Source organism: Lepus europaeus, chromosome 7, assembly GCF_033115175.1.
Source record: "Lepus europaeus isolate LE1 chromosome 7, mLepTim1.pri, whole genome shotgun sequence".
Lineage (NCBI taxonomy): Eukaryota > Metazoa > Chordata > Mammalia > Lagomorpha > Leporidae > Lepus > Lepus europaeus.
The window spans coordinates 127154037-127169306 of record NC_084833.1 but is presented as its reverse complement, the minus strand read 5'-3'; the positions used below and the strand labels follow the sequence as shown (position 1 = coordinate 127169306).

General features: G+C 38.9%; 1 protein-coding gene across 1 annotated transcript; it reads left to right on the top strand.

Moving 5' to 3' along the window:
- Positions 1 to 1853: 1853 nt before the first annotated feature.
- LOC133764010 (transcription factor TFIIIB component B'' homolog) lies at positions 1854 to 14943 on the top strand. The gene is given in 2 exon segments (XM_062197666.1): positions 1854 to 1938; positions 10766 to 14943. Coding segments are annotated over 2 exon segments (3858 nt in total). The 3' UTR covers positions 14539 to 14943.
- Positions 14944 to 15270: the final 327 nt, after the last annotated feature.

The following is a 15270-nucleotide window of genomic DNA, read 5'->3' as shown; positions in this document are numbered from 1 at the left end:
AATTCAATAGATCAAATGACAAACACACTAGAGAGCCTTAAAAACCAAATAAGTGACCACCAGATTATTATCAAGCCCCTTCTATCAGGTTCTGTTTGCCTCTCAATCAGAAAACTTAATTATAGCTTAGACAGCACCTTTCTTAGCTTCTCTAATAATGACTCTGTCCTTTGTTCTAGACCCTGTCTAGTGCACTTGGGCCTCATTCCTTTGTAATCATAACCTCTACTCTACCACCAATGGCTCTACTCCCAACCTGTGTGTACTGATGGTCCTCTTCCCCACTTAATGCTGTATAATTGTTCAGACCTGGTTAAGGCCACTCTTAGGATCATTGGTTACTATCCTCACCCTGTCTTTTATGATCTTGTCTAAATATGAGCAGAGTCGGCAAACTTGGAAGGCTTCCATAGCCTTGGCAACTCATGACGACAGCCTAGGGTGGTTACTGGCGCCATAAACTAGAGTGTCAATTTGTTGGGTCAACAACAGGAGCCACTGTGCGCTTGCTCCTGATGTGGGATTTCTGTCCTTAATATACTGTACATTTTGATTTAATACTATAACTAGTACTCCAACAGTATGTTTCACTTTGTGTTTCTATGTGGGTGCAAGCTGTTGAAATCTTTATACTAAATTGATCTTCTGTATATAAAGAGAATTGAAAATGAATCTTAATGTGAATGGAAGGGGAGAGGGAGTGGGAGAGGGGAGGGTTGCGGGTGGGAGGGAAATTATGGGAAGGGGAAGCCATTGTAATCTATAAGCTGTATACTGGAAATTTATATTCATTAAATAAAAGTTAAAAAAAAAAACCAAATAAGTGAAGCAGAAGAGAGAGTATCGGAATTAGAAGACAGAGAACAGGAAAGTATACAGTCAAACTAAAGAAAAGAAGAGGAAATTAGAAATCTAAAAAATATTGTTGGGAATCTACAGGATACTATTAAAAAACCCAATATTCGGGTTCTAGGAGTTCCTGAAGGAATGGAGAAGTAAAACGGATTAGAAGGCCTTTTTAGTGAGATACTAGCAGAAAACTTCCCAGGTTTGGAGAAGCACAGATACATCCTAGTACAGGAAGCTCATAGAACCCCTAATAAACATGACCAAAAGAGATCCTTAGAACACCACATTGTAATTAAACTCACTACAGTGAAACATAAAGAAAAGATCCTAAAATGTGCAAGAGAGAAACGCCAGATTATCCTCAGAGGATTTCCAATTAGACTCACAGCAGACTTCTCATCAGAAACCCTACAAGCTAGGAGGAAATGCCAAGATATAGCCCAGGTACTAAGAGAGAAAACCTGCCAGCCCAGAATATTATATCCTGCAAAGTTCTCATTTGTGAATGAAGGTGAAATAAAGACCTTTCACAGCAAACAGAAATTGAAAGAATTTGTCGCCACTCATTCAGCCCTGCAAAAAATGCTTAAAGAGGTGGTACACACAGAAACACAGAAACATGGTAATCAATATGAAAGAAGGTAAAGGAAGGAAACCTACCAGTAAAAGATCATAGGAAGCTAAAAGCATATACTAGAAAATATCTTTGGGAAAATGGAACGGCAAAATCACTACTTATCAATAGTCACATTGCATGTTAATGGCCTCAACTCTCCAGTTAAAAGGTACAGACTGGTTGAATGGATTAAGGAACAAAACTCATCTATTTGCTGCCTACAAGAAACACACCTTTCCAACAAAGATGCATACAGACTGAGGGGAAAGGCTGGAAAAAGATATTCCATGCCAACAGAAACCAAAAAGAGGAGGTGTAGCCATATTAATATCAGACAAAATAAACCTCAACACAAAAACTGTTGAGAGACAATGAGGCAAACTATATAATGATTAATGTTTCAATTCAAAAGGAGGATGTAACTATTATCAATGTATACGCACCTGATTACAGGGCACTAGTTTATTTAAAAGGTATGTTAAAGGACTTAAAGGGAGACTTAGATTCCAATACAATAGTACTGGCGGACTTCAATACTCCACTCTCAGAAATAGATCATCCAGACAGAAGATCAACAAGGAAAGAGCAGATTCAATCGACACTATTGCTGAAATGGATCTAACAGATATCTACAAAACTTTCAAGTCTACATCTAAACATTTTACTTTCTTCTCAGCAGTGCATTGAACATTCTCTGGGATTGACCACATACTAGGCCATAAAGCAAGTCTCAGCAAATTCAAAAGAATTAGAATCATACCATGTAGCTTCTCAGACAACAGCAGAATGAAGGTAGAAATTAGCAACTCATCAATCCCCAGAGAGTATGCAAGCACATGGAGACTAAACAACATGCTGCTGAATGAACATTGAGTCACAGAAGAAATCAAAAGAGAAATAAAAAATTTTCTGGAAGTAAATGAAGATAACAACACAACATATCACAACTTGTGGGATATGGCAAAAGCAATGTCGAGAGGAAAGTTTATAGCAATAGGTGCCTACATCAAGAAATTGGAAAGGCACCAAATAAATGAGCTTTCAAAGCATCTCAAGGATCTAGAAAAACTGCAGCAAACCAGACCAAAATCTAGTGGTAGAAGAGAAATAATTAAAATCAGAGAAGAAATCAACAGGATTGAATAAAAAAAATTACAAAAAATCAGCCAAGTGAAGAGATGGTTTTTTGAAAAAAATGAATAAAATTCACACACAATTGGCTCAACTAAATAAAAAGACCCAAATCAATAAAATCAGAGATGAAAAAGGAAATGTAACAATAGACACCACAGAAATAAAAAGAATCATCAGAAGTTACTACAAGGACTTGTATGCCAGCAAACAGGGAAATCTATCAGAAATGGATAGTTACTGGACACATGCAATCTACCTAAATTGAACCATGAAGACATAGAAAACCTAAAAAGACCCCTAACTGAGTCAGAAATTGAAACAGTATAAATGCCCTCCCAACAAAGAAAAGCCCAGGGCCAGATGGATTCACTGCTGAATTCTACCAGACATTTAAAGAAGAATTAACTCCATTTCTTCTCAAACTATTCAGAACAATAGAAAAAGATGGAGTCCTCCTAAATTCTTTCTATGAAGCCAGCATTGCCTTAATCGCTAAGACTGAGAAAGATGCAGCATTAAAAGAAAATTACAGACCAATATCCCTTATGCACATAGACGCAAAAATCCTCAATAAAATTCTGGCCAACACAGTACAGCAACACATAAAAAATCATCCACTCAGACCAAGTGGGATTTATCCCTGGTATTCAGGGATTGTTCAATGTTCGCAATCAATGTGATACACCACATTAACAAACTGCAGAAGAAAAGCCATATGATTATCTCAATAAATGCAGAAAAAGCAATTGATAAAATTCAACACCCTTTCATGATGAAAACTCTAAGCATACTGGGTATAGAAGGAAGATTCCTTAATATAATCAAAACAATATATGAAAAATCCATGGCCAACATCCTATTGAATGGGGAAAAGTTGGAAGCATTTCCGCTGAGATCTGGTACCAGACAGGGATGCCCACTCTCACCACTGCTCTTCAATATAGTTCTGGAAGTTTTAGCCAGAGCTATTAGGCAAGAAAAAGAAATTAAAGGGATACAAAATGGGAAGGAAGAAGTCAAACTATCCCTCTTAGCAGACGATATGATTCTTTATTTAGGGGACCCAAAGAACTCTACTAAGAGACTGCTGGAACTCATCGAAGTGTTTGGCAAAGTAGCAGGATATAAAATCAAAGCACAAAAATCAACAGCCTTTGTATACACAGGCAATGCCACGGCTGAGGAAGAACTGCTAAAATCAATCCCATTCACAATAGATACAAAAACAATCAAATACCTTGGAATAAACTTAACTAAGGACGTTAAATACCTGTAAGGTGTGAATCACAAAATCTTAAAGAAAGAAATAGAAGAGGATACAAAAAAATGGAAAAATCTTCCATGCTCATGGATTAGAAGAATCAACATCAAAATGTCCATTCCCCAAAAGCATTTTATACATTCAATGCAATACCAATCAAGATTCCAAATACATTCCTCTCAGATCTAGGAAAAAATAATGCTGAAATTCATATGGAGATGCAGGAGACCTTGAATAGCTAACGTATTTTTGTACAACAAAAAGAAAGTTGGAGGCATCACAATACCAGATTTCAGGACATACTACAGGGCAGTTGTAATCAAAACAGCATGGTACTGGTACAGAAACAGTTGGATGGACCAATGGAACAGAATAGAAACACCAGAAATCAACCCAAACATCTACAGCCAACTTATATTTGATCAAGGATCTAAAACCAATTCCTGGAGTAAGGACATTCTATTCAATAATTGGTGCTATGAAAACTGGATTTCCATGTGCATAAGCATGAAGCAAGACCCCTAGCTTACACCTTACATAAAAATCCACTCAGCGGATAGTCGGGAATATATAGTTTGATAAAAGTGGAATTACTGTAGCCTCAGGAAAAGACTCAAGAAAAAAACTGCAGTGGTAACGCTTCCGCATCTAGAGGATGTGACACAGAGGACCTGCAGGGAGCCCACCGCATGGAAGCCCACCTGCGGGAGCAGAGCCACAGAATCTCGCCATCACGGGAACTGGAGGTAAGACAAAAGCCTCAGAAACCCGAGACCTTGGTGGGGAAAGGCAGAGGCTTTTCTCTCCACTTGAGCAAAACAAAGAGCAAGCACCATTTTACATATGAAAAGTGGCAACGAGTACACAAACTGAGTAACTTTGGGTCTATGGTGAAACTTGAGAACACATAGAGGGCTACATAAACTCTTTGTGTGGTCCCAGGGATAGATCAAAGGAATACTCACAGAGGCCAGATTTCAACTACCCTTGATTCCACTCAGCTGTGCGGAATTACTTCCCAACTGAGTCAAAAAAGAGAGAGAGAGGAGAGAGAGAGAGAGAGAGAGAGAGAGAGAGAGAGAGAGAGAGATCCAGCAAGGAGTAAGGGAAAGCATAATCTGGGTGAGTCACTTTTTGCACAGCCTTAAACCTGAAGAATCAAGCAGAGCTCTCTGGCCACACACATCACAGCCTCTAAGGATCCATCAAAGCAGACAGCAACTTAGAGGCATAGTATAACAAGAAAAAAAAAACACAGCAAAAAAAACATAAATTATCTCCAACATGCCAAACAAAAAACGCAAAAACTGAGGTAACAGGAGCAAGGGAGACACTATGATGCCCCCAAATGAACAAGACACCCCAATGCAAGATTATGAAGATGAAGAGATAGAGGAAATGCAAGAAGCAGATCTCAAAAAATTGATAAGAACATTAAGAAGTTCTCAAAAACAAATTCTTGAACTACAGAAATCCTTAATGGACAAGATAGAAAATCTCTCTTGTGAAAATGAAATATTAAGGAGGAATCAAAATGAAATGAAACAACTAGTAGAACATGAAACTGTGATAGTGACAAAAAACCACAATGAAATGAAGAACTCAATAGATCAAATGGCAAACACATTAGAGAGCCTTAAAAACAGAATGGGTGAAGCAGAAGAGAGAATATCGGAATTAGAAGACAGAGAACAGGAAAGGAAACAGTCAAATCAAAGAAAAGAAGAAGAAATCAGAAATCTAAAAAATACTGTCAGTAATCTACAGGATACTATCAAAAAACCCAACATTCGGGTTCTAGGAGTTCCTGAAGGCATGGAGAGGGAGAAAGGATTAGAAGGCCTTTTTAGTGAGATCCTAGCAGAAACTTTCCCAGGTTTGGAGAAGGACAGAGACATCCTAGTACAGGAAGCTCATAGAACCCCTAATAAACATGACCAAAAGAGATCCTCACCATGACACATTGTAATCAAACTCACCACAGTGAAACATGAAGAAAAGATCCTAAAATGTGCAAGAGAGAAACGCCAGATTACTCTCAGAGGATCTCCAATTAGACTCACAGCTGACTTCTCTTCAGAAACCCTACAAGCTAGGAGAGAATGGCGAGATATAGCCCAGGTACTAAGAGAGAAAAACTGCCAACCCAGAATACTATATCCTGCAAAGCTCTCATTTGTGAATGAAGGTGAAAGAAAGACCTTTCACAGCAAACAGAAATTGAAAGAATTTGTCGCCACTTGTCCAGCCCTGCAAAAGATGCTTAAAGATGTGTTACATACAGAAACAGAGAAACACGGTCACCAATATGAAAGAAGGTAAACGAATTAAACCTCACAGCAAAAGATCACAGGAATATCAAACCATATACTAGAAAATATCTTAGGCAAATGACAGGGCAAAGTTACTCCTTTTCAATAGTCAAACTGAATGTTAATGGCTTTAACTGTCCAGTTAAAAGACACTGATTGGCTGATTGGGTTAAGAAACAAAACCCATCTTTTTGCTGCTTACAACAAACTCATCTTTCCAACAATGATGCAGACAGACTGAAAGTGAAAGGCTGGAAAAAGATATACCATGCCAACAGAAATGAAAACAGAGCAGGCGTAGCCATCTTAATATCGGACAACATAAATTTTACCACAAAAACTATTAGGAGAGACAAAGAGGGGCACTATATAATGATTAAGGGATCCATTCAACAGGAAGATATAATGATTATCAATGTATATGCACCTAATTATAGGGCACCAGTTTATTTAAAAGACTTGTTAAGGGACTTAAAGGGAGACTTAGACACCAATACAATAGTACTGGGGGACTTCAACACTCCACTCTCAGAGATAGAGAGATCAACAGGACAGAAGATCAACAAGGAGACAGTAGATTTAAATGACACTATAGCCCAAATGGATCTAACAGATATCTACAGAACATTTCATCCTACATCTAAAGTCTTTACATTCTTCTCAGCAGTACATGGAACCTTCTCTAGGATTGACCACATACTAGGCCATAAAGCAAGTCTCAGCAAATTCAAAAGAATTAGAATCATACCATGCAGCTTCTCAGACCACAAAGGAATGAAGTTGGAAATTAGCAACTCGGGAATCCCTAGAGCGCGTGCAAACACATGGAGATTGAACAACATGCTCCTGAATGAACAATGGGTCATAGAAGAAATTAAAAGAGAAATCAAAAATTTTCTGGAAGTAAATGAGGATAACAGCACAACATACCAAAACCTAAGGGATACAACAAAAGCAGTGTTAAGAGGAAAGTTTATATCAATAGGTGCCTACATCAAGAAATTGGAAAGGCACCAAATAGATGAACTTTCAATTCATCTCAAGGATCTAGAAAATCTGCAGCAAACCAAACCCAAACCCAGTAGGGGAAGAGAAATAATTAAAATCAAAGAAGAAATCAACAGGTTTGAATCCAAAAAAAAAAACATTACAAAAATCAGCCAAACGAGGAGCTGTTTTTTTGAAAAAATAAACAAAATTGACACCCCATTGGCTCAACTAACTAAAAAAAGAAAAGACCCAAATCAATAGGATCAGAGATGAAAAGGGAAACATAACAACAGACACCACAGAAATAAAAAGAATTATCAGAAATTACTACAAGGATATGTATGCCAGCAAACAGGGAAATCTATCAGAAATGGACAGATTCTTGGACACATACAACCTACCTAAATTGAGCCAGGAAGACATAGAAAACCTAAACAGACCCATAACTGACACAGAAATTGAAACAGTGATAAAGGCCCTCCGAAGAAAGAAAAGCCCAGGGCCAGATGGATTCACTGCTGAGTTCTACCAGACATTTAGAGAAGAACTAACTCCAATTCTTCTCAAACTATTCAAAACAATTGAAAAAGAGGGAATCCTCCCAAACTCTTTCTATGAAGCCACCATCACCTTAATTTCTAAGCCGGAAAAAGATGCAACATTGAAAGAGAATTACAGACCAATATCCCTGATGAACATAGATGCAAAAATACTCAATAAAATTCTGGCCAATAGAATGCAACAACACATCAGAAAGATCATCCACCCAGACCAAGTGGGATTTTATCCCTGGTATGCAGGGATGGTTCAACGTTCGCAAAACAATCAACGTAATACACTACATTAACAGACTGCAGAAGAAAAGCCATATGATTATCTCAATATACGCAGAGAAAGCATTTGATAAAATACAACAACCTTTCATGATGAAAAATCTAAGCAAACTGGGTATGGAAGGAACATTCCTAAATACAATGAAAGGAATTTATGAAAAACCCACGGCCAACGTCCTATTGAATGGGGAAAAGTTGGAAGCATTTCTGCTGAGATCTGGTACCAGACAGGGGTGCCCACTCTCACCACTGCTATTCAATATAGTTCTGGAAGTTTTGGCCAGAGCTATTAGGCAAGAAAAAGAAATTAAAGGGATACAAATGGGGAAAGAAGAACTCAAAGTATCCCTCTTTGCAGATGATATGATTCTTTATTTAGGGGACCCAAAGAACTCTACTAAGAGACTATTGGAACTCATAGAAGAGTTTGGCAACGTAGCAGGATATAAAATCAATGCACAAAAATCATCAGGCTTTGTAGACATAGGCAATGTCATGGCTGAGGAAGAACTCCTAAGATCAATCCAATTTACAATAGATACAAAAACAATAAAATACCTTGGAATAAACTTAACCAAGCACGTTAAAGTTCTCTACGATGAAAACTACAAAACCTTAGAGAAAGAAATAGAAGAGGATACCAAAAAATGGAGAAATCTTCCATGCTCATGGATTGGAAGAATCAATATCATCAAAATGTCCATTCTCTGAAGGGAGGAGAGAAGTTCCACTTTGACTATGGCCATGTTGAAATGGGATCGAAGACGGCGAACCCTAAAGGTTTCCATAGCCTCGGCATCTCATGGCTAGAGCCTAGGGAGATTACTGACGCCATAAACAAGAGTGTTGAATTGTTAAAACAACATCAGGAGTCACTGTGTACTTACGTCCCATGTGGGATCTGTCCTTAATAGGTTGTCGAAGGTGAAGTAAGTAATGATATAGCTAGTACTGAAACAGTATTGTTACACTTTGTGGTTATGTGTGGGTGCAAACTGATGAAATCTTTACTTAGTATATACTGAAGCGATCTTCTGTATATAAAGATAATGGAAAATGAAAAAAAAAAACCTTGGTTTTTAGATTGGAAATTACATAGAAAAATAATCAATCTTTTAAAAAAAAATCTTGCAGAATCTTGGTCATCAATGTGGTGTACACTGTTATTTAATGCTATAACTAGTACTCCAACAGTATTTTTGTCAGTTTGTGTTGCTATGGGAGGGCAAACTGTTGAATATATACTAAACTGATTTTCTATGTAAAAAGAGAATTGAAAATGAAACTTGATGGGAATGGAAGGGGAGAGCAAGTGGGAAAGGGGAGGGTTGCGGGTGGGGGGGAAGACTTTTTAATCCATAAGCTGTACTTTGGAAATTTATATTCACTAAATAAAAAAATTAAAAAAATAGAACCTGATAGAAGGGGCTTGATAATAATCTGGTGGGCTTTAGGCCTTGTAAGTTAAGAGGCCCAGACATATCTATCTCTTCACATGGGGTATATCCTAATGGAGGTGTGAACCTCTTAGGGGAAGGCACTCTGTTGACTTTCATTACTTGGCTGGCCTGGGAGGAGAGCTGGCCAGGTAAAGGCAGGGGGCATCTCCAACAAGAAATTTACAGTTCTGCCTGGAATGTTGCTGACCCTACTTGACCATCCCCTCAGCTGCAGTGGTCACTTTGGAAGTTGGGCTGAGTGAAGGGCTTTTCAGCTTGGAGACAATAAGATCTGTGGCTCTGACCTGGACATCCTTCGACTCCAGGGCAGGTCCATTTCTAGTGATCCAACTCTTGGCAGAGCTGCCAGGGCTCTTCACAAGCTGACTTCTGCTGAAGCCCAGGCTTACCACATTGAAAGCCACTGCAGTGGACTGGCCTGTTTGGTCTCCTTGAGGGCAGATCACTGTACAGATCAGCCATTAATAGGCCTGCCACCCATTGCTTCTGATGCCGAGCCTTCTTTTCCTCCTGGTTTGTGTTAAAGCAGACCAGAGGATGCAAGTCAAGGGAGTGCCCAAGTCCCATCTCTAATCTTCGGTGGCCTGAACTACAAGTCTATAGTCACAGGCATGTTCTGTAGTAGTATTTCTAAGATAGACAATGTCCATGATGAAAATTCTGTTCTCACTTTAACACTTTCTTTCCCTTTGGTCTGAAAGGGAGGTTTTTTCTACTTACTGTATACTTCGCTGATGGTGAAGTGAATCTAGCTATGAGATTATAATTTAAGCTCTTATTTTGGCTATGCTATTACAGAAAAAATGTTAGCCATCTCTTTTATAAGGTCTAAAGACTAAATTGTGCGTCCTACAGATTCCTTCATAATAGAATTAGTTTCCTACCTTGAAGAGAATAGAGAGATGAAAGAACAAGTTGGGCTTAGAATAGAGAAATGAGGGAGCAAGTCCTAGATTGCTTGCTGACAATAGCAATATCACATGAATACTTAGCAAACCATTTCAACCATTAGATAACAACTTAAGAAAACATTTACCAGAAGGTCCAATGCCTTCTATAAATTTTAAGAATCATGTATTTGAAAACACCTGTTAAATATCTAACATGGTGTATTTTGTTTAACCAGTAAACTTAAGCACAACCATATAAAATGTTTTTAGTTTCTTTCTACCAACAAGTTTAAAACATATGATACACAGATTCAGGTCACACAAATTAAAATGTATCTTTGATTGATTTTACCAGCTTAAATTTATGGATAATCTTATCTATAAGCCATTTAAAATAAAACTCTTAATAAAATTTGGAAGAAAACAGGCACTCTGAGAAAGAAGAATCGAGTCCCTTAAATGACTTGCAGGCCTCTTCACAGACCGCTGCTGAAGTCAGTGAAAAAGAAGACCAGAGGATGCAGTTGCCAGATGCTGCAGAGTGTTTGTCAGATACCAATTTAAGCGTATCTCTTCCTCAAGAACAGAAGCCACTAGAAGTTAAACCTGGACCTTTTGTGAGAAGTCGATTTAAAAGACCGAAACCAAATTTAGCAAGAGCAGCTTTAAAGAGAGAGACTATAGAAGCAGGGAAATGTGCACCTGGAAAGAAATCAGAAGCTGATAAAATGGAGACTGTTGTAGTACAGCAGGGCAGTGAACAAGCTAATACTCTCCCTTCCCAACAGGCTGTGGCTTCCCTCATGCCATCAAGAGGAAAAGAGGAATCAGATGAAAAAGAAAAGGAGGACACTGTGATGCTGCCGTGTGCACAAACTGAAAAGGACCTGTTACCTTCAGGTTCTTGTGAACCTGAAGAGAAGTCTCAGTCAGCAGAAACCCAAGAAAATGACGTGGCTCTTTCCAGTGGAACTCAGAATAAAAATGTCTTTAAACAAGAAATGAAGGAAAGTATTATCCAAACTGTTCAACCAATAAGGGGCCGACTTCAGAGACCCAGACCAAATTTAAGAAAGGCTGGACAAAGAAAAATATAAAAAAGCGAAGCCAAAAGTGTAATTCAGGAAGAAAGAGCAGTATTACAAAATGATGAAGCTAATGAGAAATCCCTTACTGTGCAAAATTCACAAATTGGAACTGAAATCGAAGTTGTGTCCTCCAAAGTTTCAGAATGCAGAATTTATGAAACTCAAAGTCATGATGTGGTTCTTGTAGAAAACGTTCATGTTAACAAAATAAATGTTTTAGATGAAAAGATGAGACATGAAAATAAGCCATATGTTCCTAGTCCTGCACAATTGATAACAGGGAAATTCCAAAAGGCGAAGCCAAATTTGGGAACAGCACATGGTAAGAAAGAGGAACCAGATATAGAAAAAGGCACAGCAGATCAGAGCGAGGCAAGCAAACCAGAAGATAATATACTGCAGCCTGGAGATTCTGACACTCAGCTCCTTCTAAAAGAAAAAGCTGAATTTCTGATGTCTCTGGAGGTTTCACCAAGAAAAGATGGTGTAGGTGCTGAAGAGTCTGGTTTGGGTGAAAAAGATGCTCAGTTAGAAGAAGTTGGACCATCAGGAAATGTCAAAGAGGAAACTGTAGGCGATAAATCTCAGCCTCCCATTGTTGAGAATCAGTGTATCAGTAAACCAAGCTATCCACAGCTGTTAAAAGAATCAAGTTACTCTAAAATTGCTTCAGATCAAATACCAACTATCTCTTCTGCCTCTGAATGTAAGATGGGTCATAATAAAAGGAGAATGCGTAGGAAAATCAAGCCAAATGTCACCAAAGGACGTGGATCAAAATGAATTCGGGGTAAGACCTCAAAGAAGGAACCTAGAGCGTCCAGGGCCACACTGGTGACTCTTCGGGCTTCCCAGGAGGAAGAGGAGGATGATGCTGAAGATTTTGAGTCTTATTTTGAGGAAGAGACCTATCATCTTGCCCCAGAAGAAGTAAACAAAGCTCCAGTGTTTGTGCCTGTTGGTCTCAGATCTCCTGAACCTGTTTCTGCTCAGATTGAGGAAACAATGGAAGAGCTTGAGATTACTGTGAATGTTCCAGACATAGAATGCATAGCAGTTGTTGAAGATCAGCTCTCAAACACAGATGTGACTGCTCAGGAAACGAAACAAGAAGAAAATTTGAATGCATCATCATTTGAAATGACCACCAGTGTACATACCCAAGATGAACCAGGTACCAATGATGGAAGTGCTTAAGCAGCCATAGCTTTACTTACAATGGGGGACTTAGTATTGCAGTCAGAGATCAATACTGAACAGGATGAAGTAGGTGTATGTGTACTTACTGATGTTGATTCAAAGAGTGAAAGCCATATTCCTTTCAGCCCAGATAATGTAAATTTCAAAATTGTTCATGAGTGTCAGGAGCTTTCTTCACCTGTCATCAATACAACTCCTGAATCATTTGAAGAAAACAAGATTGTATTGGAGGAACAAAGCACTAGAGAAGAAATTGGTTTAGTGGAAAAAGTAAAGGAGAATACGACACCAGCCAGCAATACAGCATCTAAAGTCACCAGTAATTTGAGAATGAGAAGAAGATTTGTCAAACCTAAACCCAACCTTGGGAAAGTTTTACGGACCAGCAGACTTCATGTTCTTGAGGAAGTTCCCAGTTTGTGTGTAACCCAAGAGGAAAAAGCAGAGATTCCAAGAGAAACAGAGGAAAATGCTCCCAGAGCAACAGAAGTGGAAGATAAAGGCTTTGGACCAGTTACAGCAGCAGAGAATGAGGAGCAGGGCAGATTGGAGTGCATACATGGTGCCAGTGAGACGAGTATTTCACAAGAAGCAAGCTTAACTCAAAGAGATAAAGAGGAAGAAGAGGGCTCGGAAACCGTGCTGATGCCGTCAGCTGCTCTGCTTGTTCCCCCAGAGCCAGCGGCCTGCACACTCGCTCTCGGTGAGAGCTCTGTTGACGAGCCCCTGAGACAGGAGTCTGAGGGAGGCAGTGTGCTCGCCCTTCACGTGCCGCAGTGTATACCAACTAGTATTCCAGAAGTCCAACAAGAGAATGTACTCAATCCTCAAGATTTAACAGTCATCCATGAAGAAGGGGAAGACGTACAAGCATTCATTCTAACTCTGGTGGAAATCCCAACTAACACAGCTGAAGAATTTACTGACGCCACTGCCCAATTAATGCCTGCCCCTTTGTTGCCAGCCCCCATATTGGTAAAGTCAGTGAACACTGAAGAAAAAGGTGATAAGAGTGTAAATTTACCAGTAACATCATTTATTAAAGATGACATGTATTTATCAGATTTTGGAAGAGATGATTCTAAAAAGCCTCCTGCTAATTTGGATCTTATATCTAAGAAAAGATTTCATTGCAGCCTTGATGAGAGTGACCAGGTTCCTCCTGCCAAAAAGAGTTCACTCGCATCAGGAGATGATTGTCAAGAATACACCTCTGAGGTATGTTCAAAGGAATTAATAAATGTTTTTGAGGAAGCAGGGAAGTCTTACAAGGGTCAAGATATTTCTCCTACCATAGGAAGCACGCTGAGTCCAGAACCTCAAAAGGAGCACCTCGAATCAACTCTGCGAAGTATAGGATCTGAAACTCTTGATGACATTGGCCATACACTTGGAGAGAAAAGTGTGCCTCAGTTACCTCAGGTTGAGACAACAGTGTCTGATAGGGAAGGAAGGACTGATGCTGCCTCTACATCTCAGCAGATGGAGAGCAGGGCCCCCGCCACAAAACCGCCACTGTCCAGACCTGGCAGAAGACCCCTGGGATTTTTATCTTTAATATGTTCAAAAGATAGTCTGGAGTCTGATGAACCCACTCAGGTCCATAGAAAGAAGTGCCTAAAACCTCTTATACCTGTATCAAGACAGAATTTGAAAAGGTCTACCCCACTCAATGAAGGCCAGAAAAAAAATCCGGAGTCCTCTGATGCCCTTCCATCTCCAGGTGTTGTTGCTAATACTCAGTCTGAGGATGTTGGCGATTCAGCAGCTCAGGACTCTCGTGATCAACCCTTATTGACAGAAGAGTGTAAAAGTGGCCAGAAGCAGGTACCTGTGGAAGAGCCAACCTCAGTCTCTGAGTATTTCTTCAATGATATCTTCATTGAAGTGGATGAAATAGAATAAGACATTCTTAGGTTTTTTATCTTTTTAATTTCTGGACTCAATTACATCAACAAAGCAGTATTTTGCAAAAAAGGAAAGGGAAAAAAATCACTGTCTTTTTTCTTTAGATTGATTTTGAATATTTAAGGAGCTTGAAGCTTGATTGGAAGCTTTTGTAATCAGTGGAAAAGATTGCTTGAGGTTCCTTCCTTCTGATTGATTCAGCATTTTGGAAGTACCAAGCGATTAGGACCTGCTTTCTCAGACAGCAATGCAACTCTTGCTTACATTCTGACTCTTCCTGTGCAGAGCACACATGGACATTGGGAATGTCATGGATAAATATCTCTGTACAAATCACAGAGCCGACGTCTTTGGAGGTTGATTGTCTTTAACATTTTGTGAACTTCTTTTTGGAAGGTTTTTTTCTTTGTCTTTTGGGGGGATGATGAAGGCCTTTTCAGTTGCCTTTAAGTATATAAAAGCAAATTGTGAAATTCCACTTTAGTATGCTAAGATTAAAACTTTTCTATTATCAGCTGTTTGGCTGACTGAAAAATATGTATTTTTCTAATTCATGGTGATGTAACATTAGTCTTAATTGAACAACTAGTATTTAAAGTTATTATTTATAAGATGACACATCAGAGAGCTTATATATTTTTAAATTTTTTATTTAAAATGCTAGTCAGTTTTAATTATTTTCATCCCTCTGATTGCGGGTAAGGGAGGCATTAACAAATTTAGTCTCCT